Source organism: Magnolia sinica, chromosome 6 (genome assembly GCF_029962835.1).
Source record: "Magnolia sinica isolate HGM2019 chromosome 6, MsV1, whole genome shotgun sequence".
NCBI classification, from domain to species: Eukaryota; Viridiplantae; Streptophyta; class Magnoliopsida; order Magnoliales; family Magnoliaceae; genus Magnolia; species Magnolia sinica.
Genome location: NC_080578.1, coordinates 80,388,902 through 80,415,351, shown reverse-complemented (window position 1 = coordinate 80,415,351; position 26,450 = coordinate 80,388,902). Strand labels below are relative to the sequence as shown.

Here is a 26,450-nt window from a genome sequence, read left to right as displayed (position 1 = left end):
AAATCTCGAGTGGACCACAAAATGGAGTTAAAACATTCATCGTTCGAAACTTTTTCGGGAGGTGCAGAAGTCTTGGATTGATAGTTTTGTTTCTCTTCAACCAGGTCTACGTGAGCTCATGAACTGGTTACGCGGCAAATATTGATCATGGTGGGCCCTGAAAAGGCTGGAACCGTGTATGTTATTACCACCGCTGCTTCCTGTGGTGTGGTATACTCGATCTTTAGACGTGACTGACTTTTTTGACGTTCATACTAAAATGATATGGAAAAATAGATGGACGGTGTGGATCAACACATAAAACACAGCGGCCCCTCAGAATCCCAGCCTGGATGGACGGTGTGGATCAACAAGTAATCCAGTCCTGCACGCTAGTGCCACGCTGTCACTGACCGAAGAGCGATTCCGTTAAAACGTGACGGGCCCTCTCTCCCATCCCCAAACTCTCTCTCAAATCCATAATTCTGCATTTTGGGCGTTTTTACCTCGATAAGGGTTTCTCTGGTTTCTCGTTTATTAAGCCAGAGAAAACCTCTCTCTCTCAAATCCACATCATTCTGGATTTTGTGCGTTTTTGCGTAAATTAGGGTTTCTATCGATCTTCTCCCGACCAGGTCAGATTCCTCTGCACCTCTTCCCTTTCATTTTCCGATCCGATTCAATGATCATTCCTTTTTCTTAAAGATTTTTTTCCTGGATTTATGTTGGATTTGTGCTTTTCTTTCTTCAATCTGATGAGATTTGATCTTTTCTCTGCAGATTGACGATTTTTTGCTGATCGATCTGGTAAAATGGGAGCCTTCATATCAAGATTCTGGTTCATGCTCTTCCCGGCGAAGGAGTATAAAATCTTGGTTGTTGGATTGGATAACGCTGGAAAGACAACAACGCTCTACAAACTGCACCTTGGGGAGGTTGTCGTCACCAATCCGACGGTTGGGAGCAACGTCGAGGAGCTTGTCTATAAGAACATTAGGTTTGAGGTGAGGTTGTTCGATCCATGGATTAATTTTCGCTCATCAACTGTTTTGCAATTGCTGATTTCGTAATCTTGTTTGGTGATGAATTAGATGTGTTGGTTTTGGCTGTGGATGTATGATTCAAGAAATCGGGTTATATTGGTTGCATTTCATGTCTGACCTGATTCACCTGAAACATTCTGGATTTTGTTTTTATTTGATGGGAAAAGGTGTTGTGGAAACAATCACATTCGTAGTTAATGCAAATAGGGTTGAGGGAATCGAAATATAAGAAGATAATGGAAGAAGGAGAGAGAAATGACAGGATTTCACTATGGTGGATGGGTACAAGGCACCCTCCAACCTCACTCTCTAGACAAGAGCCCTCTCAAACACAGAATGAAATGCCAAAAGTCCTTTACTTTCTTTACAGCCTCTCTTTGGTAGAGACCCAACCAAAGCAATATGAAATTACTTACCCCTACTTACCCAACTGAACCATAAAAAAGCAGGATACATGAAAATAAAACAAAATAAAACTAGCCCAAATGATAAGAGATCATGGCCATTCATTGACAACATTCCCCTGGGGTTGGAGAGAAACTCGCCCTTGAGTTTGCTTCATTGACATTTTGTGAAATTCAAAAAGGTCTGTCACGCTAGATGTAGGTGAGATATCTAAGCCTTCCTGTAGCTCAATCCGATATCTGTTGTCATTGATTTTCATCAACACTTGACACAGACCAACTTTCTTTGGCTTCAACTTGTTATTGGTGTTGGTCGAAAATTGTTTCTTGCGCAAGTACACCATAACTAATTGCCTTCTGCAAACACCTTGGAATGCCTGCATATTGGCATCCTCTTTGTATTGTTTATAGTTCTCTTCCAACCTTTTTTGCGCTTGTTCGTGGATGTCATGCATGTGCATCACCATGTCCTCCATTTCCTTGCTTGACCCCAAAATTGGTGAAGGGGCTAAGTCTAGCACATGATTGGGGGTCCTTTCATAAAGAACAACCTTGAAAGGGCTTTTCTCGATAGAACAATTTTTTGAGCTATTGAATGCAAACTCTGCTTGTGCCAAAACCAGGTCCTATTGTCTTGGTTTGTCCCCAACAATGCTTCTCAACAAGTTTCTAAGCCTTCTATTTACCACCTTGGTTTGTCCATTCGTTTGGGGATGATATGCACTATTATATTCTAATGTAGTGCTTATCCTCTTCCACAAGCGCCTCCAAAAATGACTTAGAAATTTTAAGCCTCAGTCCGAACTTCGGTATGCCATGCAAGCGAACAATCTCTTTGAAGAACAAGTTAGAAACATATGTCGCATCCATTGTCTACTTGCAGGCAATAAAATGAGCCATCTTTGAGAAATGATCCACTACAACAAAGATAAAATCCATACCTTGTTGGGTTATAGGAAGCCTCCAACATATAGCCAATTCCAATATTGACTCAAGGAGACAGGAATTGGCAATGATGTGTATAGTTCCATGTTTTGTGTGTGTCCCTTGGAAGCTTGGCATATTCTATATCACTCCACATACCGAGCCATGTCCTTTCGTATCTTTAGCCAAAAATATTTTCCCACCACTAGGCCATCGTTTTGTCACACCCAAAGTGATCGCTAAACCACCTTTATGAAGCTCCACAATAATAGCTTGTCGAAGTGAATAGTTTGAAACACATATTAGACCTCCTTGAAGAGGAACCCATCAAGCAACACAACCATCACATGCCCCATTTCTACAATTTCATAATTGGGCCAATATAAGCATCATCTCCGTATAGATCTGTAAGGCACTCGAATTCAAAGACCTTGGAAGCCAAAGTGCCAAGGAGCATCACCCTTTGACTTAGTGCATTGGCTGCTTTGTTTTGATATCCTGCTTTTTGTTGAATTACAAAAGTGAACTCTTGGAGGTAGGAGACCCATTTGCCATGCCTTCGGTTCAACTTGCTTTGGCTGTCGATATGCTTCAAAGCTTCATGATTAGAGAATAGAATGAATTCATTTTGGACCAAATAGAGCCTCCAATGCTTCAATGCTTGTATAATGGTATTAAATTCTACATCATATGTGTAGTACTGTTGCCTCACATCATTCAACTTTTTACTAAAAAAGGCAATAGGATGGCTCTCTTGGCTCAACATCGCCCTAATTCCTACATGCGAAGCGCCACAATCAACTTCAAACACCTTATCAAAATCCGACAATGCAAGCACCGGCGCTTCCGAGATCTTTTCTTTCACTAATTTGAATCTCTCATCCGCCTCCTTAGTCCATTGAAAGGATCCTTTCTTCAAGCAATCGGTGATCGCCGAATCAAAGAACCAAAACTCCAGATGAACCTTCTATAGAATGTTCCAACCCATGAAAACTTTGGATCTCGCTAATATTGTTAGGGACCGACCAATTTGCAATGGCCTCCACCTTGCTTTCATCAACCCTGATTCCCTACAAAGTATTATAGCCCAAAAAGATAAGGTATTGGTTAAGAAACTACACTTCTTCATAGTCAGTCAAAGCTTCCCCCTCTATAAGGTTCTCATAACCTCGCATAGGTGCTTCAAGTGCTCTTCTTCATTAACGCTATAAATGAGGATATCATTGAAGTAAACCACCACAAACTTCCCAATGAATGGACGGAGAACTCGGTTCATTGTTCTCATAAACGTGCTTGAAGCATTCGAAAAACCAAATGGCATAACTAACCACTCATACAAGCCTTCTCTTGTTTTAAATGTTGTTTTACATTCATCCCCCGGTCCTATCCGTATTTGATGGTAACCACTTCTCAAAGCAATTTTAGTGAAGACTTGTGCATTGACCAACATATACAACACATCATCTAACCACTTGATACAAAAGCGGTACTTGATTGCTATTTTGTCAATAGTTTGGCTATCTATATACATAGGCCAGGAATCATCCTTCTTAGGAGTTAACAATGCCAGTACGACATAAGGGCTCATGCTTTCTTTGACTAGCCCCTTTAACAATCTCATTACTTGACTATGCAATTCTTCATGTTCTTTTGGGCTCATACATTAGTGAGCTTGATTCGGTAAGCTTGAACCTGAAATGAGATCAATGTGGTGTTGTATGTCTTTCATAGGAGCTAGCCCACCTAGTAACTTATCCCGCACAGTATCCGCAAATTCGCTCATTAAGGGTTCCAATTTCTTGGGAATTGGAGTGATCTTTATCTTTTCTTTAAACATTGACATGTAAAAAAGATTGCTTTTCGCACTTTCATTGATAAACTCACCAAATGAGAGAAAATTGCTACCTTTCTCCCTAGAAGAGTTTGATGGAAGGTATCTTTCGTTGGGCCAAGAATCACTTTCACTCGATCCTTCCAAAATGTTCAATTGTTCTTTTCACCATCATGTTTGGATTTCCTATCATATTGCCATGGCCTTTCCAATAACAAATGGCATGCATCCATGGGTACCATGTCGCACCATATTTCATCCTTGTATGTTTTTCCAATAGTAAGAGAAACGAGACATTGGTTAGAAATGCTTACATCATTGCCTCTTTTGAACTATGATATCTTGTAAGGCTTGGGATGCTCCTCCACCTTCAAGTGAGCCCACCATCTCCTTGGAGATCAAAATTTCAACACTCCTAGTATCTATGATGACATTGCATACCTTCTCACCACATGTTCACCATGTACATAAGATACTAGTCTGTAACCAATTGTCTTCGGGTGCTCGAGGAGCGGCCAAAACTTTGTAAATAACAATACTTTCACCTTCATCCGGTTCAATCATTTCATCAAACACTTCATGGGCATCTTCGTCATAAATTGGCTTGTCATCAACAAATTCCATGCGGTTTTCATTCATAACCTTCTTTAATAAAAGCAGCTAAATTCTTGGCTTGACGCTCGGGGCATTCATGCCACATATGTTTGTGTTCCTCATGTTTGAAGCAATTAAACAACCAATCCAAATTTTGAGTAGGTGGACTTGAAGTGGCATTAGCATTATCACCGGCTTTCTTTATTGTAGAATTAGGCCCCCCTAATGCAAGCTTTGAGTCTGTCCTACTGCCACGACCCATTGGAGTATTTCCATGAAAACTTGGCTTGCCTCTCTCCTATGGTTCATGTGAGTTGGCCTTGATTCCATGGTTATTGTTACATCCTTTGATTTGGATTTCTTGGGCTTCGACTTCCTTGTTCGACTCATCATGCGGAGCACGATTGAAGAAAGGGTTTTCGAAAGCACCACTATCATTGTGTTACTAATGAAGGTCACGACGATTCAATCATTGAGTTAGTCGCTCGACTTGCCTTCTCAATGCCTCGGTTTCTTCATCTCTTTACGTATTTCGTTCCAGAATACGTTTACCTGTTCGTCCACGTTTTGCCACCATAGGGATTCACCGAAATCATAGGTTCAGTAGAGGCTTTGATACCAAATAATGCAAACAGGGTTGAGGGAATATAAATATAAGAAGATAATGGAAGAAGGAGAGAGTAATGGCAAGATTTTAATGTGGTAGATGGGTCTAGGCTCCCCTCCAAACTCTCTCTCTAGGCGAGCCCTCTCAAACACAAAAGTAAAAGCCAAAAGTCCCTTGCTTTCTCTACAACCTCTCGTTTAGAGACCCAACAAAAATAATATGAAATTACTTAGTTACTCCTACTTACCCAACAAGACCATTAGAAAGCAGGATACATAAAAATAAAATAAAATAAAACTAGCCCAAAAGAAAAAAGATCATGGCCATCAATTTGCATCAGTAGGTGTTTATTGGGATTATGCACATTAGTTGAAGTTTTGAAAGATGTGAAGACTCATCCACAGTTGAATGACTTAGCTGGTAAGTCTTCTTTTGTTGTTGGATTAAATTTGGAATCTCAAAGCTAATTCTTGGATTAGTGTTGATTAGAGAGAGTTTTTTTATTTTTTTATTTTTATTTTTATTATTTTTTTATTTTTTTTAAATTGCAAATTTATTAAAAGGCCAAAAGGTCGAAGAAAATAGAAAAACAGAAAACAACAGGAAAATAGAAAGACAACAGAAACAAACCAAATAAAAGAGAACAAAACAAAAACAAAAGAAGAGAAAAGCCTAGAACTATACAACTAAACTGGGCAAGAGGCCTAAAAGAAAGCTATACAATTCAATCGGGCCATAGGCCTAAGGAACAACTAGCCCCAAGGCCAAATAGACATGAGTAGGGGAAAGCTCAGCCAGTAGCGAAGGAAGAAGCCGCAAACCAATCCACAATGTCTCTAAAGATCAGGGCAATGATCTGAGCAGCAAGGGAAGAGCAATTCTGGAAGCAACGACAGTTCCTCTCTTGCCAAATGGCCTAGAAAACTGCAAGAATGGAGTGTCCAAATGACTTTGTGACTGGATTCCTGATAAACACCTCCATGCCAGGCATGAGTAGGGGAAAGCTTAGCCGCTGGCAAAGGAAGAAGCCGCAAACCAACCCACAATGTCTCTAAAGATCAGGGCAATGGTCTGAGCAGCAGGGGAAGAACAATTTTGGAAGCACCAACAGTTCCCCTCTCACCAAATGGCCTAGAAAACGGCCTAGAAAACTGCAAGAATAGAGTGTCCAAATGACTCTTCGACTGGATTTCTGATAAACACCTCCATGCCAGGCATGAGTAGGGGAAAGCTCAGCCGCTGGCAAAGGAAGAAGCCGCAAACCAATCCACAATGTCTCTAAAGATCTGGGCAATGGTCTGAGCAGCAAGGGAAGAGTAATTCTGGAAGCACCAACAGTTCCTCTCTGGCCAAATGGCCTAGAAAACTGTAAGAATGGAGTGCCCAAGTGTCTCTGTGACTGGATTTCTGATAAACACCTCCATGCTAGGCAAACAGAACATCTCGAACCAAGCTTGGCATCACCCAAGAGGTGCACGAGCTGCAAAGAGGATGGCAGACCTGACCTCACACGCAAAGGGGCAGAGCACAAACAGATGATCAATCGATTCAGTTGCTGATAAGCAAAATAAACAAACATTGGGGAGAATCATCCCTTGACGCTAGAGTTTGTCGACAATGAGAATCCTTTCTATAGCGAAGAGCCAAGCAAATGCAGACACCTTTGGAGGGGCTCCATAACCCCAAAGAAAGGAGGGGGGAAGGCTTCACAGGGCGTAGGGAACTTGCAGCTAAGGGGGACCAAATAGAGAAGGAACCGGAACTCTTTGAAGACTAAACAGGAGAATCGGCTTCATTAGGGGCAGGCCACAACTTGGGCAGAAGCTCCAAAAGACCCAAAAGCTCGCTAAGCTCATCGTCATAGAGGGATCTCTTGCAAGGGGGGCAGTAGGCCCCATACCCAACATTAGAAAACAAGAAGCAGAAGATGCATTAATGTTTGAAGCAATAGATGCTAGGGCAAGGAAGAGAGAGGCAAGAGGTCTATTTGAGGCCCAGTGATTCATCCAAAATCTGATTTGGAGGCCATTTCTAAAGACTAAAAGAAAGATCTTCCAGGAAGTGGGGCTTGAGGGATGAAATGGCCTTCCACATAGTAGACGCGCTGTACAGGGCGGAGTTCTCAGAGGACCACCCTTCATCCTCCAGGCCATACTTACTGGCCAAAAGCTGCCTCCACTAGCAGCCTTGATCAGAAGCAAAATGCCAGAGTCACTTAACAACGAGGTCCAAATTAAAGACAAACAGATCACGGATACTGGCACCACCTTTAGAAATAGGCTTACAAACATTTGATCAATTAAGAAGGTTGAACTTGAAACTTTCTGAATTTCCTTTCCACAAAAAGCCCTTATGAGTTTATCAATATGCTGAATAATAGATTTAGGGCATACGAAAAGGGCAGGGAAGGAGGTGGTCTGGTTGGATAGAGCAGCTTTAATCAAAGTGAGATGACCTCCTAGAGATAGGGATCTACCTTTCCAAGAGGTCAACTTACGCTTGACATGATCAAGCACCATAGATCAGGGAATTTTAGTTGTATTAGTATTGTTAAGATTCTTAGTGGTGGATTATTAGAGGATGGAGGACTCCATCTCATCTCTTATACAAGTGAAGGTCCATGCTTGAAATCTAGAAAATGGTGTATGGACATGTGTTGGTTTCTTGGGGCTATTTTTTTTTTTTTAACAAATCAAAACTTAGGTTTCTCAATTTCCAGCCGGTTTCTCTCTAGATGCTGAAGGATATTGACTGGATCGGGCTGAGACACTCGCGGGCCTTCCATTATTGGGGTAATCACATATCTGTTTATAAGATTCTCCTTGTAACCTGTGTTTCTGACTTCTTTTCAGCGGCCATGTATGTCGTCATCGTGACCTGAACAGCCTGCATGAAAAGGTGACATAACTGATATTATGATAATATTGTTTCACGTATGACTTATTTTTATTTGTGGTTTGAATAATTCATTCTTTATTTTGGAAATTGTTTGGATTTAGTTGTTAAGCTAGTTCCATCATTATCGTTTGTTAGGGTTAAGTGCAGTTAATTTTTGGATTAGGTTTAGCAAGATTTTGTTATAAGATTGTAGAGGTAATATGGTCCATGCACGAATAAGAAATACGATCGGAGTTTTGGAGTTTAATCCCCTGAAAGAGATCAAAACACTCAATTTGGCCAAGTTTAAGTCAATAGGTATTTGCGTCATTTTATTCTTTCTGGTTTTGGTAGTGAACCAGCAACGACCTAGAGACTATGGGAGAGAGTCGATCATCATGGACCAATGATATTCTAGAATATGTAGCAAAGGTATTCAATGATGGTGATGGTGGCTTTAATGACCACCGCCGTTACCCTCATAATATGGGACATAACTGCCATTACGGCCTTTTTTTCTTTTTTCTTTTTGAAAAAAAAAACCTGTTTTGATCGTGTAATGGGCCAATTTTTTTTTTTTCCCGTAACGGCCATTACAATCCCATAACACATAACGGCTATGACCATTACCGTTATGTAATGGCTATGACCATTACCACTACGTAACGGCTGTTGCATAACCGTTTTTGAATACCTTTTATGTAGCAGCCTAAGTAATTGAGTAAGGATGTAATGGACTAGGGGGAATCGTCAGATTCTGCAGCCAAAGATCAACAATTGATTGAACAACCCCCAGGCACACTTTTAAGACTAATCACCTTAAAGAGATTAAAACACCCAATGAGGCCAGGGTCATGTCAATTGGTATGCGAGATCTCTTCCTCTTTCTATTTTTTTGGTAGTGAAGAAGAGCGGTGATAGAAGTAGAGATCAAGAGTCTATGGGAGAGAGTTGCTCACCGTGAGCCAATCAATAATGATATGATATTCCAGTATTTGGAGCAGCTAAGTAATTGACTAAGGACGTAATGAAGTAGCAAGAATCGCCAGATCGTACCATCGAAGATCAACTGTCAGTTGTACATCTCCCCTATCACACAATTCGGACATGAGGATCGGGATGTTGAGGAGAATTGATTTGTTGGAGGCACGATGATCTAGGCCATTGTAATTAGAATAACATTTCCAAAATTTGATGAAGACCCTGCTCAATTTGTCAATTGCGCAGAGTGATCCAAAAACTTCAATTCGATTCTTGATGATCAAATGGTTGTTCTCATTTCCATGCGTCTACTAGGTAATGCAGTTTCATGGTACGCAATACCATTGGAGACGTAAAGTTTAGACAAGCCTTAAGTATGCGTTTTGGTCCACCTGACAATAGGTTCTCGCTTACTGAGGTGTTGCTATGACTTATGAGAGCTTGATCCAAGTCAATGGATGTTACCTTGGGATAGAGAATGTGCTTGGGTAGTGGTTTCCGAATTTCAACCCTTGAGAGCAAGGTTGTTTCAAAGAGTGTACTATCCTGTCGGCTCGAACATGCACGTGTAAATTCACACACGATTTTGTGGTTTGAGTCTCTACAGTACACCCCCCCATCTTATTCTTTCCCTTTTTCTTACCATTATTAGTATTATTCTTATTCTTATACTTGGTTGAGTTAGGTTCCCTTTTACTTAGTTGTTAAGCTAGAGGCATTGCTAACTGTTCTGTCAGGGTTAGTGGTTAGAGGTTGGTTATCATGATTTTATTTTTTATTGTAGATGTCATGTGGCCTATTGATTAATAAGTAAAATAATTAAAGCTTTGAAGCTTGGGAAGTTGCCCTCTATTTTGGAGGGGTTCACGACGCATCTTCCTCTTGGAACATATCTTTTTGCCATGTTTCAGAAGAGACAAATGTGGTTTCAGATGCTTCGGCTAGCAGTTGATTGATTACAAGGTTACTAGTCATTGAGGATGCATTGCCTCTTGCTTAGTTTCATAATTTTTTATTAAAATTTCGTTATTAGGTTAAATATGAAGCAAATCATGCTTAGGAACCTTTTTTTTTTCCTCCCCACATGCATATGTGGGTTTAGCAGTTCTTGTACAAGTATTCCATTCATTAGACATTCATTGTATTTATTTTTATGATTATATAAGAAAGAAAAGTTACACTTATCCTAGTATTTTTAGTTTACCAAACTAGGTAAATTATTTAACCTTTAAAACATGCTAAATTCAAAAGAACTGTAATATATCCAAAATAATATATGCAAACATTTTACAATAAGATTCTACCACACTTAAAAAGAAGGAAGGAAATTGTTAGGACTTGAGAAAATAATGAACCCAGCACATAGGATGTGGTTAAACTGTATGCTATTGCTCCCAGGTATCTGTCAGTACCTAGTGCTAGTAAATTGTGTTGTATCTGTAATTGATGGAAAAATTGTACCATGTTGGTATCGATAATCTTAGCATATAGAAATATCCTTTTCTTCATCATCATCATCAGAAATATCTTTGAACTCTAGATGAATACTGCTAGACTGGTGACAAGTCTAGTTCACTACTTCACGACATGATGAAAATGTCATAATTTCGTCACAGTCAATGTAACCTGGACATGGGTATGTGCGGGCATACACTTGTGTTGGACATTCTCTCTGTCTCTCTAAATTGGAAAGGCACATCTCCTATTATGCATGGACACTTCAAAAAATGCAACTTACGTGTGTTTTATGCGCGTCAAACACTAAAGTGCCTGGTATAAGGTTCTTGCACCATTTCCATCCGTATCCTTACTACATGCATATCATGGACAAAACGGTTATTAGCATTGAATATGGAAACAAGGCTGTCAGAAATGGGGCCCTATAAACACTTGCTACTGGCTTACCCGTACATGCATAATGACATCGAGAAATGTATTTCTTATGCAACTTTTGCCATGAATGAATAAGTGATAGAAAGATGTAGTTTTGTAACTATAAATGCACGTTGGAACTTCTGAACAGTGCACATATAGACATTTCATGATCATCATAGTGTTTTCCAAGCTATTTGGGTCAGGTCAATGTTCAAAATATCGTTGTCGTTACATGCGTTGGAGACTTGGGATACATAATGTCGTATTGATGTCTGAGGGAAATATTACTATTGGAGAAAAGGTTTAAAATGAAACTTCAGGAGATGTTAAATTACATGATTTCATACTTTGGACTCAAATTTTACATAAAGCAACCATGCCCGATGCATTTCCATTGTATAGTGGCTGAAACCTTGCACTTTCAGACAAATATTTAATTAATAATTATGATTTTAATTCACTAATTTTTAAGAAATAATGCAATAATTAAGAACATATAGTGCACTAATTTAAAACACTCCCTAGGAAGAGATCCCCCAAAAAATTTCTAAAAAAAATGCTTCGTTTTTAAATTTTATTCTATGGAACCAAATCCTATTCCGATTATGGACAATGGAATGCGTGCCATTCTCAATCTGTCAACTGACTTTGAACGTAATATCTATAATTGGATTACCAATAGGCCTTCCAAATTTGCCAAGATTTTCTCCACACTTCCTACCCAGACTGCCTAGTTGGAAACGTAGGAAACCAACACCACCACGTTCCCCATATTTCATGAAATCACCTCTCTCATCAATATGGTTGAAGGATCCTCTCCACACCTCCACAGCCACTTAATAAGGCCTAATTTTTCTCTCTTTAATCGCCCCTACTCCTAAACCACCTCCTCACATCACCTCTCACATGCAAGTCTGGTTTTGTTGCTCTTTAGAAGGTGCCATTCTGAAACCTTGTCTACCATCAAAATCCAATGAACTTTGCAACTCTATATGGATTTGAAGTTACCTGCTACACATTTACAATAGGAGAAGAAATGAATAATCCACTTAAAATTTGTGAGAGCATGAGAAAAGGATCCCTGTTGAGAACACTATATGAAGGTCCCATCTACGCAGTCTTTTATCAACACCTTTTCATGGGATATATACCTCATTTAATGTTTTCAATAACTCAAAAAAACAAACAAACTATGTACTCATCTTTAGTTTTCTATTAAATTCTAAGTTCTGACATACCATACCCGTCTTATACAACTTCCCAACTAATCTGTACTATATATAATGAGAGGAGAAGACAGGTTCACAGAGCAAAAGTCTTTAGGCAGTAAGTTTTACGGATTGCTAAACTTATGCGTTATGTGAGGACGTGGAAAGATTTTAAACTAAATACAAGTGATTTTGGTAATTTGGAGGTGAATCTGTGCTTGCTGCGAAGCATACCTGTTTTTTGGATGTATCTTTGAATCTTTGATGCTCTGGGAGAGAGTGGTGGTTGATACAAAGATATATGTTAACTTGGCATACAAGTCACTCAAATTGTTATCCACGATTTGATGGACTCTAATCCAAAACATTTACTGATTCGATTATTTAAATGCCTCCAATTGGTGGACATTTAAGGATGGTTCAATGGAAAATATACTATTGTCTGAATTTACCAAACATCTGTCTACTAATCAGACATTAGGATTTCTCAGACAATGATTTTTGGATTATGACCCATTTACAGCAATTTATTATTATTATTTTTTCAATTTGGATGGTTAAACTAAGTAATAACTGCCTTTTTACAATTGCTCCTCCACCCTCTTTACCATATCTTGCAAATCGCTTCTTATCTCCATGTACACTGCATGTGCTGTACCTACTAGTACTCCTTAACATGAGTAGTCCTCTTGGGAACATGGCATCCAAACCTAATACTGTCTCTGCATGCTCAATATCATTTTTCAACTCGTTTACAACTTGGGTACAACTGGCTGCAGGACTCTGCTATGAGTTTCCACTCCTACCAACCCTAACACCCAACCTCTCCACTACCATGTCTCCTGCCCCTAGTTGTAGGATCCTTCTAAGTAGGTGCCTCTCCAGCTTCAAATCCCTGCTTCGGAATCTCGCATCTGCTACCGCTTCCTACATATTTGTACTTGCTTACATTTTGAAAGAGATGCTTCGCATCTGAATTTGTTGCTGCTTTGCTTTGCACACCACTTGCTTTTTGAAAAGCACTTTGATATGTTCTCATAAATTCCCAATGCCAATGCTTCCTTCCCCCTTCAATTGCAAATTCTACCCACTCTATAAGATGTTCTTGCCATGAACTCTCTTTAGGGTGTTTTCTATCTTATTTCGCCACAACATGGTCGGTTGAAGAGAGACACGATGTAGATAAGGCCAAAAACAATCCTTGGGTAATCCTTTCCATGCAAAGATAAATATTGTATTTTTCAAGCAGGCCAAACTTTTCTCTGTTGTTTATGTGAAGGAGAAGGAATCCCATGCAAGTACTCCTAGGAAAACACAAGTATTTTCTTTTCTAAGCTACCAATCTTTTCTCAATCGTTTGGCTAACTGGGTATCAAATGAATGAGATGGAATCCCACTTTTGATGGAATACATGAATATGTGATTAGTTAATGACATTCAGAATTTCAAAGTATTCAACCCTAACCTTAGTAAAACACCGTCCCACTGGAATTTGGCCTGGCAGGCCTGGGGTTTGTCTGGCTTAGTTTTTCACTGGTCAGGCTGGTCCATCGGACCCATCCTCTTTCCAAATTTTAATTTTCTTGGACCAGGCCCTGTCCGTTGCCAGACTTATCTGGAATTCTCCACCTAAACTCCAGCTATCAGAAGTTTTCCCTAATTTTCTCTCATGCCTGACACTGCTTCTTAACATCTCAATAAACATTCAATTAAGATTCGACACTTCTCTCGCCAAAGCACCACAATGATTATGTATCATCGGCAAACTGGAGAACTGGAATTAACAGTCCTCCCTAGGTCTAATTTTTATGACTCATTCAGTCAGTCCCAACTACATTAATGGCATACGTGTATTGAGGTTTCAGTTACATATATGTCATCCATACATGAGAATGTCAGAATGTTAGGATTTATGAGAAAAAAAACTTGTGCCAGAAGTTTGATACTGGCTGCTAACCTGAAGCAATGTTACCTAAAATCCAAGATCCCCCACGTTTTCCATTCTGAATCAATCATGTTTCTGAAGTCCCCACATTTTTGCCACCTGACACTGCTTAACATCTCAATTTACATAACATGGAACTAAGATTTGATACTTTTCTCACCGAAGTACCACCACAATGATTATGTACTATCAGCAAATGGAGAAGTGGAATTGACAGTCCTCCCTAGATCTAATTCTTGTTACTATTCAGTCAGTCCCAACATTAATGGCATACATGTATTGAGGTTTCAATTACATATATGTCATCCATATGCATGAGAAAATGTCAGAAGGTCAGGATTTATGGGAAAACTGTTATGCTGAAATCCCCCACATTTTCCGTTCTGGGTCGACCAATCTGGATTATGGGTCATTTGTGATTCAGATCGCTATTTTTAGCGACCCAAAATTATCGCTATGTTCTTACTATTGATTAAGTTTATGAAAATTTATATATACAATATAGAGATTTATACTTTTATATATTTGGTTATAATGTGACGCTGAGCATGTGGGGTATGTAATAATAGCATCCATCATTTCATATATAAATTGCAATATGAGTTCATATATAAAACTCTATTGCGCATGCAATGTGTTGGAGTGCACACATGATCCTAACCCTAGTGCACCATGTATTGAAGTAGTATACTGCGTACCCCTTCCCATGATATGTATCAAAGCGACTTGCAATCCAGGTAACCTTGTCCTGAAGCAACCCTCCTTTCTTTGGGCTTGGTACTGGCAACGAGAGCGCAAAACTTCCGCCGAGGGAGTTAGATGATGATGATGATGATGATATGTTATCCATAATATATGAATATGGATTAATTTATATAACAAATATTGTTATCACAGATGATGATGATATGTTATCCATAATATATGAATGTGGATTAATTTATATAACAAATACCGTTATCACACATCATTATATGTTACAGAAAGTTGTACTAGAACTACCATAAATTGAAGAAAAATGATACTAAGATTCCAATTGCATGCACCATTTCTCTGATTTTCTACTTTTGCCATTTATTGGGAAAACATGGAACCACTAACAGTATATTGAAAAAAGAAAAGAATTTTGTGTGAAAATTTTATTCAAAGATAGAAGGTGACGTGTGTGTACTGAAGATGGATTTTGTTGTGTAACAATTTCCATGTGACAAATTGGGACACGTGGGATGCTTGAAGATGGATGGTGGCGCATGCTGCACATGGCATGTTGCACATGTGGCCATCCATATTTAAGCACTCCACATGCACCACACATATCAACATGCCACATGCGCTACTTGTGGAGTGCTTAAATATGGATGGTGGCACAATCACATGGTACATTTGCACCGTGGGGTGCTTGAAAATGAGGGTGGCACGTATTGCACATATGGCACATTGGGGTGTCTGACATGTTGACATATTTGAAGATGGGTGGCTGCACATTGGCACATGTATGGTGCTTTAAAATGGATTTTGGCACATTGGCACATGTTGGGCACTTGAATGGACATTTGCATGAGGGGCACTTGAAGGTGGTTGGTGGCACATGCATATGTCGCATATATCGGCGCATGTCACACTTGCGAAGCTCGTAAAGATAGATGGTGGCCGTGTGGCACATGTTGCTCAACTGCACATGTAGGGCATTTGAAGATGTTGCAATGGCACAGTGAAAGATTGGCAATGGTACATGTTGCACATGTGTGACACTTTAAGATGGACGGTGGCACATGCTGTAAATGCGGCACATTGGCACATGTGGGGCACTTAAAGACGGATGGTTGTACATGTGGTGCGGTGACACATGTGACTACCAAGTGGGCATTTTATAAAGAAAGGGGTCTTTTGCTCTCATTTCTCTCAACTTCTTGGAAATGACATTTCTTATGCCTAGGCAAGGAAATAAAAAATGGGCATTTTCAGGAAATAAGAGGGAAATGGAAATGGTGTTTTCAAGAAATAAAAAAACAATGGAAATACCATTTTCATGAAAATGACATTTTCTCAATTTATATTTTAATGAATCCAAATAGGCCCTTAAATGGGTTGGCCCTAAGTTTAGGTTAGACAAACTTTTGGAAGAAAACAGCCCTTCTAAGGTTTTCACGCATTCCAGCCTAATTTTTAAGTCCATCAATGCCGTTGATCAGTTTAACCACAACAGATAAATGGGCTGGTGATGTAGGGTGGATAGATTTAAAATTGTAGCAAAAGAATAATTGATAGGAACGAATTCACATGCCTTTCCCACTATTTTAAGAAAAGTTTTGATTTTCAGGGTTTTCTCCCTTTGCAAGAGAGCTCCTCTAGAAAAAAAAAACTTTCTTTATTGCATATACCAAGTGATGCATCATCTACAAACCATGTGTATGTATGTATATACAATGTTCGAAGTATCGGTATCACTACAAGTTTTGCAGGCCAGGGATACGGAAACAATATCGATATCGTTGATAATATCGCTAATAACCAGAAATGTGGGGAAACATTGTAAATACGGTGGAATTTTCAGCGAAACTTCAGGGGATGTTAAAATGTACATATTCGCATATTTAGAAAAAAAAAATAAATTGCAAAAAGAATGCATATATAACAAGTTTCCATTTAATGGGGCCTTAAAAGCATGTGCTGTTATAAGAAATCAGTCCGAGCCTTAAAAGCATGTGCTGTTATAAGAAATCAGTCCAATCATCCCATCCGACCTATTTAACTACCCAACCTTCCATTCAAACATCCATTAATATTGCAAAATATCAACGACACATGATATTTACCAAGATATTATCAATATTATCAATGACAAATTCAACACTAAATACAACCATGCGCCCATGAAAAAAAAATTTGAATTTTATTTTTAATAAACAAAATTTTGATGATATTAATACGTTGGCGATATTATTAAAATAATGTTGATACACTTATGATACAAGCATTACCTAGAATTTACATAGTCGAAAATATTGGTGATACATTGGCGATATTGATGCATTGGCATTACAAGAGACACTTGGAATTTACATAGTGAAAATATTGGCGATTAGATTAGTGATATTGATACGTTGGCGATACTTAGCGATACATTGCTAATACCTGAAATTTCTGATACTACCAACGTTATCGGTATCGCTAAGTAGGAGATAAAGATAATATCGGAGATAATTTGAACACCCTGTATATATGTGCATTGTGTGTGTATGTGTGTATTCTATGAGGTCGACCTCATGGGAGCTTCCCATGAGGTCAAGCTTTGTGGCCTCACTAATGTGTGTTTGACATCCACACTGTGTATTTGGTGTCTCTAGGTTATGGGATGTCCAAAAAACTAGCTGGGTCCAGAACTCAGTTGAGCCACACCATATGAAATCATGCCTAAAACATCTAAAAGCATTTGGTGTGGTCCATTTGAGTTTTGGCATGGCCTAAACTTTGGTGTGACCCCTCATCAAAGTGGGATATACACAATGGATGGTTGGATGTCTGAACCATATCTCAGTGGGCCCTAAAAACAATCAGGAAGGTTTCAGTGGGTGGGTCTCTCAATTGTTGTCTGTGGTGTGGCCCACCTAAGTCATGGATTACCCTGATGTTTAGGCCCATGGCTCACCATGGAAGGGTGCATCTGATTGTTGATGGTGTGGATGTTTGATAGACATCATGGTGGGTCCCACTGTGCTTGACATACTAGGAGCTCCAATGAGGTTGACCTCATTGTACCTTTGCTCTCACTTCTAGTTGCATCAGTAACTTGGACACTCCAATCAGTTGATCTGAACTGTCCATTCAGTACAGAACATTTTTTATGGGTTGCTATGCAAAAATCATTCTGGTAAGATGATCCAATCTATCCTTGATTTGGCCTTGTTTTTCTATAGCAGTCCGTTTTCCAAGCTATGGATGGGATGGTTGTGATTGCATAACACAAGGGATTCTTTGGAATTATAAGCAATCCATGACGGTCCTTAGCAAACAGATGGATCACATTTTTGGCTGGACCTATTTTTGCCCAATAGATCTTGACCCTCCATGTTAAAGGACATTGATCAAATGGTTAATATTTGTCAGATCGCTGTGATGTTTGCATGGCAGCCCATGAAATGTGTGTTGGACCTGATGAACAGTCTAGATCAATGGATTGGACTGGCTAAGTGTCCCAATGCAACTAGGAGTGGTGCTTTGAAAGCATTGGAGCATGCCAATCTCTCTCTCTCTCTCTCTCTCTCTCTCTCTCTCTCTCTCTCTCTCTCACACACACACACACACACACACACACACACGCATGTGCGCATCTATATGATTCTGTGTTTGTGCGCATGTTGGGCCTCTATATGTGTTCGCACAGGTGTGCATGTGCGCCCACACACACATGTTCAATGTACTTACGCACATGCACATGCACTAACACACAAAACTCTGTTAAATCCCAAATTGTAAATATACCTAAAAAAAGAAAAATAATATTGAAGCAGGTCCTAAGTAAATGTAATAACTACACACACGAACGCGCGCGTGCGCACGCGTACATAACAATGTATATAACTATATTATAGCAGGTCCATCTTAAATGCAATAACTATATACATAATAAAACCATATATAACACAAATATCGTCGTCATAATCATCTAAACCTTATCACAACTAATTGGGGTGGCTGCATGAATCCTTTTTTGCCATTCCACTCCATCAAGGACCATATCCTTAGTTAAACCATAGGTCATCAAATCTTTTCTTACCACCTCCACCCATGGCCTTTTCAGTTTTCCCTTGCCATTTTACAGCCTTAAACAAACTGCTATAATTCTTGGCCTTTGGAAGACATGACGAAATCATCTAAGTCTAGATTTCCATATCTTATTACCCATTGGGGTTAGTCCTAAGTTCCTCTGAATGTGTTCATTTCCAATTCTATCCTTCCTCATCTTACCACACATCTATCTCAACATCCTCATTACAAAGACACTCATTCTATAAACGTGTTGTTTGTTAATTGCCCATCATTTTGTCCCATAAAGCATGGTTGGTCTTATATTTGTCTTGGCACAGTGTGCTGTAATGGCTGTTACGGGGCTGTAGCGGTCATTACATAATGGCACCGGTGGCATCCGTTACGCATTACGGGATCATAACGGCTGTTATGGAAAAATTGACCAGTAATGGCCCCATATAGGCTCTCTAAAAAAAAGAAAAAGAAAAAGGAAGAAGAATAAACCCATAACGGCTATTACAACTCATATCAACGGTAATCGCGGTTTATGGCCATCACTACCGTTATCGAATACCTTAGTCTTGTATAATCTCCCTTCAGTTTGATTGATATACGGGGATCGCGTTAACTTCAGAGGAACATTCCATTTCATCCATACAGCTCTAATTCGATGATCAACATCTTTTTCAATCTCTCCTTTGTCATGAATTATCAATCTAGGATATTGGAAGTGGTAATTTTGGGGCACTTATTGGCCATTAATATTAACTAATTTCTCGTTTTCACTTCCGTTGTTACTAAAATTGCATTTCATATGTTCTGTTCTTGTCCTAATAATTTTAAAACCTTTAGATTCTGACGCATCTGTCTACATATCCTACCTTGTTATGCCAATTGGGACTATGCCATCTGCAAACAATATGCACCAAAGGACCTCTGCGTATAATTTCCTAGCTAATACGTCCATAGAAAAATATACAACTCAACACTGACCCTTGATGTAGGCCTACTGTAATTGGAAAGTCTCTCAACTAGTGATCCTCACATTAATTATTGCTCCCTCGTACATGTTCTTATCCAGGCCACTATATCCTCTTGAGAATCCTTTCTTTCCAAACACCCCAACAAATTTTCTTTCTAGGAACCCTATCATATTCTTTCTTTAAGTTAAAGAAGTCCACTTAAAGATCCTCTCTCCTCTCCCTTAACTTCTCGATCAGCGATCTAAGTAAGAAAATAACCTTCACGGTTGACCTCCCTTACATAAATCTGAACTGATTTTCTGATACATTTGTCCCATGCCCTAATCTTTACTCAATCACTCTCCCTAACTTCCATAAAATGACTCATTAGTTTAATCCCATGATAGTTAGTACAACTTCTGTGATTTTTCGTCCACGTTCATAAAATGACTCCCAAACTTTAATAAAATGACTCATAAATCCGAACTCGTTTATTGTAATTAATCTATGTAGTAGACTATTAGATAGTGCTTAATTGTAATCAACCTATGTAATAGTCTATTACATTGCGCCTTTGGGAGTTTTATGCTCTCCTTGCTGGCCCCAGCCCAGATAAACGAGGGTTGCATCAGGTTGGCAGCTGGTCTCAAATTTATGCCAAAACTTCCAACTGAACAATAGGACATTCCAAACCTTGATATTATTGAGTGGCAAAAAAGAATTCATGTAGCCTACCCCAGTTTGTTGGGATAATGCTATGATTTGTTAGTGCAGCTCTGTATGCATCCAGCCTCTATTTTTTGGTCTGTCATTTTCTGTGTCAAGTTTGTGTGACATCCAGCCTGTCCAACAGGTTGACCCCACCATACCAAACAACTGCAAATAAGTTCAATCCACCCACCACGTGGGTGACATCTGTATTTTTTTTAATCCATATTAGTGGTCTCAGCATGTGGCCACACTTGATGAGCGGATCAGGATAATTTTTGCACTTTGGTGATCCTCATGGTGGGATCAACCTATTGGATGGGTTGGATGTCGCACATGCTTGACAGGTTGGAACTTATCTGCTAGTTGGACGGTAAATCCTAGCTATAGACATACCTAAAAGAAATCAAATAATACTGCATTGTTACTGTAATAACCAGGGAAGAGGTACCATTTAATCTCATTCATCATGAGAGCTAGCTTCAATGGGGCCAAGTGTTCCGGATGCCCAATTGAGCAAGTCTTATTCAATCATTAAGGGCCCAACAAAGTGCTTTGAAATAAATTTCCTTGGTGCTTTTGATATAAAAAAGCTCCACTTCATTCATATCAGTAGGGGTGTACATCGAGTCGAACCGAGTTGAGCTGGCCTCAGCTCGACTTGGCTCGGCCACTAGCTGACCTCAGCTCGAACTCGGCTTGGCTCGGTCCTCGAGCCTGACTGGCCAGCTTGGCTCGGTTCGGTCAGCAGCTTGGGCCAGTTCGAGCTGAGTTCGAGCCAAGATCAAGCCGAGTTCGCCATTGCAGCATTTTCACAAACACCTTGACTGCACCTTCAAAATTTCGCTGTATTTGAGATAGCAGTAACGGTTTTACAAGTATTTTATCAAACACCTTCTAAGCAGCATAAAAATCAAGAAAAAAAAGGGTGTTGGTTTCATATACATACCTTCCTTGCCACCAGCCATGCTTCTTTGAGTCCTTTCATCAAACACTTGGTGAGCAACATCAATATCAAATTAACCGAGTCACCGAACTGGTTTGATCTGAGTTCGATTTGAGCTGGGTTCAATCCGAGTTGAGTCGAGCTGGGGCCAGCTCGAACTCATTTTCGAGCTCAAAAAATCAGCTCGACTCGGCTCGAACTCAGCTTCGAACTGAGTCGAATTGAGCTTTTTCGAGTCAAGTCGAGCGAGCTAACCGAGCTAGCTCGGTTCGCGTACACCTCTACATATCAGTGATACTGTCTGGGACATGAAAAAGTCAATCTAACTGCTCGGGCTCATCTCTTATCAACCCACCGATCATAGATGCCTCTCAGGGTTGCCGTTAAACTTTCCATCGACATTAAGTGTCCGCCATCTCTGCACAGACGGGACCAGACATTGTTTCTTCTCTAAGTGTTACTATAGGCATAAACAATCACTCTTCAATTTCGAAGGATGTCCGAGATGTTCATCCTCAAAATTATCTGGTGAGGAGCCTCAAACATCAAGAAGAAACTTCATTTTCTTTGTTCCATGACTAGATGGAAGTGAGGATATTGTTCATCTGGTGAGGAGCCTCAAACATCAAGAAGAAACTTCATTTTCTTTGTTCCATGACTAGATGGAAGTGAGGATATTGTTGAAGAGTATCTTGTTTTTGTCCATATAAATGCCTATGTAACTGCTGAGGGAAGCATGCTCCAAATGAATTTAATCAAGTCCTAGATGGGCCTGTCACCTTTTAACCAACTTTCATACTTGATTCTCCCCATGATTGTTGTGTTATTGTAGTGTGACTGTAGCGACTACTATGGCATGTACCACAGGGGTGGCTAACAGTGAAGTGTGAACTGACAGTGGGGTGCACTAACAAAAAAAAAAAGTAAAAAAAAGTCGAGCCTTCTAAAACCCTAAATGGTCAAAATTAGCCCCATCTGTGCCTTGAACAAGTTTTTACTACATATTAGGTCTACCATATGGACCAATAATCATCCATATGCTCATGTCCTAATTTGGGCCACATCATCCATTTTTGTGAGATCCAAGGCATTGACAGCCCTAGACTGGAGGGAATCTCATATACCAATAAACAAAATTTGAGATGCGCAAATTCAAGTTGGTTGCATTTTGTTTTATTTATTTTTATTTTTTTTGTCATTTTCCCCAAGTTAACTATTCCATCAGGAAATTGCAGCGGGTAGGTCTTTGCCATGTCTATTAAACTTGAGGTGGGTCTTGCAAAATCATCAAAGCATGGATGATAAGCTTGAGGTCGGAAAATATGATACTCTAGGTGTTTCTATGCAAAACCATCAAACCATGGATGCTAAACTTGAGTTGGTTAGGTCTTTGTACTTGTCCATAAAACTTGAGGTGGGTCTTGCCGTCTTGGGAAAATATGATACTCCAGGTGGTTCTATGTAAAATCATCAAACCATGGGTGCCAATATACAAAGTCCTCATAACTTTTTGAGACTAGTCTCAAGAGATTTCATGTAGTTTTTAAGATGGAACTTTCATTCCTCTGGTTCTAGCTGTCAAACTGCTAAGCCTTGAGGTAACATTGCATGAATTGATGATTCTCTCTCTCTCTCTCTCTCTCTCTCTCTCTCTCTCTCTCTCTCTCATTAGCCGGCCCAATTAGTTGGGATGGGGATGATGGTACATGAATCGACAGATTCCCTGATTGTGTATTTAATGAATGCTTCAGGTTGTTATTTATTTTCCTTTTCTGTCTTCTTTCCTCAATCCTCATGGACTATGATTCTTCAAAAATTTAGTGCAGCCAATGTTCATGAGTTGATGCAATCCTAATCTTTACTTTACAGCAACCAATTTATCTGGTTCACTTAGATGTGGTCTTTATTCCCCTCAATTGTGATATCTGAGAATTTTTCTTTTGAGATTTATCTAATCACCAAATTCGGCCTTTCGTCAAAGCTGACAATTAATGTCATTATGTTAGTTTGCCATTAAGAATGTGCTCATTCACAAAGGATTTATGGTATGTTTCGGATGCTAACAATGAAAATCATCCACCTCATCTGGTCGGATGGTTGAAACTGTCTGAACCGAATGTTTTCAAGGAATGTAACAGTTGGATTCCATTTTGACCGGGGACATATCCACTTTGGTTGAGTCCGGTTGGACCGGACAGTGCATCTGGTTTTAAAAACACTTTTGTTTGTTTGTTTGTTTGTTTTTTTTTTTTTTTTGGAGATGATGGCACCAACCCCTTGAACCTTTGACTTAAGAGATTAAGAAACCATAACATGGACCAGCCTTGCAAAGATGGGGAGTATTATCTTTATTACCAGTTTTAAGCTTAATTACGTTGATTTTTTTCCTTTTACAATTGAAGTCTCAATCAAGGTTGTTTTACATTTTCCTCTAGAACGAAGCAGCTACAATGTCATTTTTGAGATGCTTATTATCATAGATATTTCTTGTTCCTTGTTCCTTGGTGAGGGTGAAGCTCGACTTGTCTGCTAATTCTCCTCCACTACCAAGCAAAAGCTGCTGGATTTGTGTCTTTGTGGCATATTATCCAGAAGGCTGCCTGCTAATCCCCCCTAGGAGCTGTGTTCTAATGTATGTCATCCCTCTCTAGGGACCTTGAGTCCATTGAGAAGGCCTCCATCTAAACATCCTATAACGGTCAATAGATAGCTCCACCATTGCGATGCCCAAGAGCCGTTCTTTGATAGAAAGAAACCACTATGATGTCCATTGGAAGCAGGGACACTACCTATGGCAGCTGAATAAGCTGCTATCTTCTTCTCTACAACTTCAAAGAGATGGTGATCATTGTGCTCCCTACAACTAACGTCGACTCCTGAGCATCGGTCCCTGAGCATGCATCTGGAAGACCGTCTCAAGCACATATCATCTCCAATTTCCAGTCACCACCAACTGCCACAAGAAAGAATCTTTCATGACCTCCAGACAACTCTTTCCAAGGCTGGTGAAGGAAGGACTCCATCAGTTTAAGCTTCTTGGGCCCATCACTCCATGCCTTTCCCCACAGCCCTGGTCACTGAGCAGTAGCAGTCTTGGATCTATTACTGTTAAATGCTCCAAAGGCCATAGATTGTTTCCCTTTGAAAGAAGATTCCACATCCACTAGCCAGTTTTTGATATTTTGTATGAAATGAGGAAACTAGTGTTGGTGGGTGAGTCCCTTAAAACTTTTGAATGCAAACTGCATCAAATGGACACCACCATTAGCCCCACCAGCCTAGTGGTAATGGCTTGTACAGTTCCTTCAATCCAACAATGGAAGGCTGTGGTATTCCATTCTCATTGGTAGTTGTGACCAACAAAAGTGAGAAAGCACATATTGTGACTCATCTGCAGCAGCACATTTGGCTTCCCGAGGAGATTTGGATGTTTGTTTCATGCACCTTTTCAACTGAAAAAGGTACCCCACATGCCCAATGGGAAGAATGAAATGCTCCCCACCCCCCCCCCCCCCCCTGCTGCAATGTTATGAGATACGGATGATTGCAATATGTTTATTATTTTATTCTCGCATATTCAGTGTTCTGGTTTGATTCGATCTAGTTTGTCTAATGCTGGTTGGCTCATTGTGCTCTTTTATTTTTATTATTATTATTATTATTTTTAATTTTTTAATTTCTTAAAATTTTTTTTTTTTCATAAGAAAAAGCTTGATATAGCATAAGTCTATCCAATCAGCTGCAAACATCGTTTTTTCCATGTTGATAAAATCTGCACCTTATTTGCATACTAACTTATTCTCATCATTAGGTTTGGGACTTGGGCGGGCAAGAACGATTGAGAACCTCATGGGCGACATACTATCGGGGGACACACGCCGTAATTGTGGTGATAGACAGCACTGACCGGGCCAGGATCCACATAATGAAAGATGAACTGTTCAGGTTACTCCAACACGAAGATCTCGAGCGCTCGGTTGTCCTAGTCTTTGCGAACAAGCAGGATCTGAAGGACGCCATGTCACCAGCCGAGATCACAGATGCCCTTTCACTCCACAGCATCAAGAATCATGACTGGCACATCCAAGCCTGCTGTGCCATCACCGGTGATGGACTGTATGATGGCTTGGGATGGATAGCCCAACGAGTCACTGGGAAGGCAACTAGTTAATCAAGGCCTATTCAGTTGTGCCTTGTCCCAACGGAAATCATGTTTGAGAGTGAAAACAGAAACTTTCTTGTATGTATTTGTCTACATGGGTTTTCCCTGATGAACAGAATTGATATGTATTACACTTGGCGTTTTTTTTCAATTGGAATGATGCAATGGAGCATTAGTTCTACATTTTCTCATCAATATCCTAAGTTTGTAATATCCCCCTCAGAGCTTTTTGAAACAAACAGCTGATAAGTTGAATCAGAGAAACCAACATCTCGCAGCTGCTATTGGACTCTTGGTGCCCTTCAACCCATGGGTCCCATGACGGGTTTCTTGGGCCATTTGTTCTGTGGTGGCAACGGAGAGAAGACTGTATAGGCATATTTCTAAGAAAAAGTAGCGTGCAGGCTGTGAACTCGCAGTAGAAAAGCGTGAATGGATTATTGCAGTGGGAGTAGCTGGTCTCGTCTAGTATCTGTGTAGGCAGCAATCTGGTGACTCCAAATTGAAATTCAGTACATTAAACATGAATTGAATGCAGTTGCGGTAAATCTCAAAGTCCATGTTATAAGATGCATGTATATAACTCAAATTAAACTGTTTTATAAAACAATAATTACACTGAAATGATGCCCCAAACTGGTAGATTATTGGATAT

At 39.7% G+C, this 26,450-nt stretch overlaps 1 protein-coding gene across 1 annotated transcript; it reads left to right on the top strand.

Moving 5' to 3' along the window:
* The first annotated feature begins 425 nt into the window (after positions 1 to 425).
* On the top strand, positions 426 to 25,976 carry LOC131248918 (uncharacterized). Its single transcript, XM_058249437.1, has 3 exons — positions 426 to 614; positions 760 to 983; positions 25,445 to 25,976. The coding sequence occupies exons 2-3, from the start codon at positions 792 to 794 to the stop codon at positions 25,802 to 25,804; spliced, it is 552 nt and encodes a 183-aa protein (XP_058105420.1). The 5' UTR covers positions 426 to 614; positions 760 to 791; the 3' UTR covers positions 25,805 to 25,976.
* Positions 25,977 to 26,450: the final 474 nt, after the last annotated feature.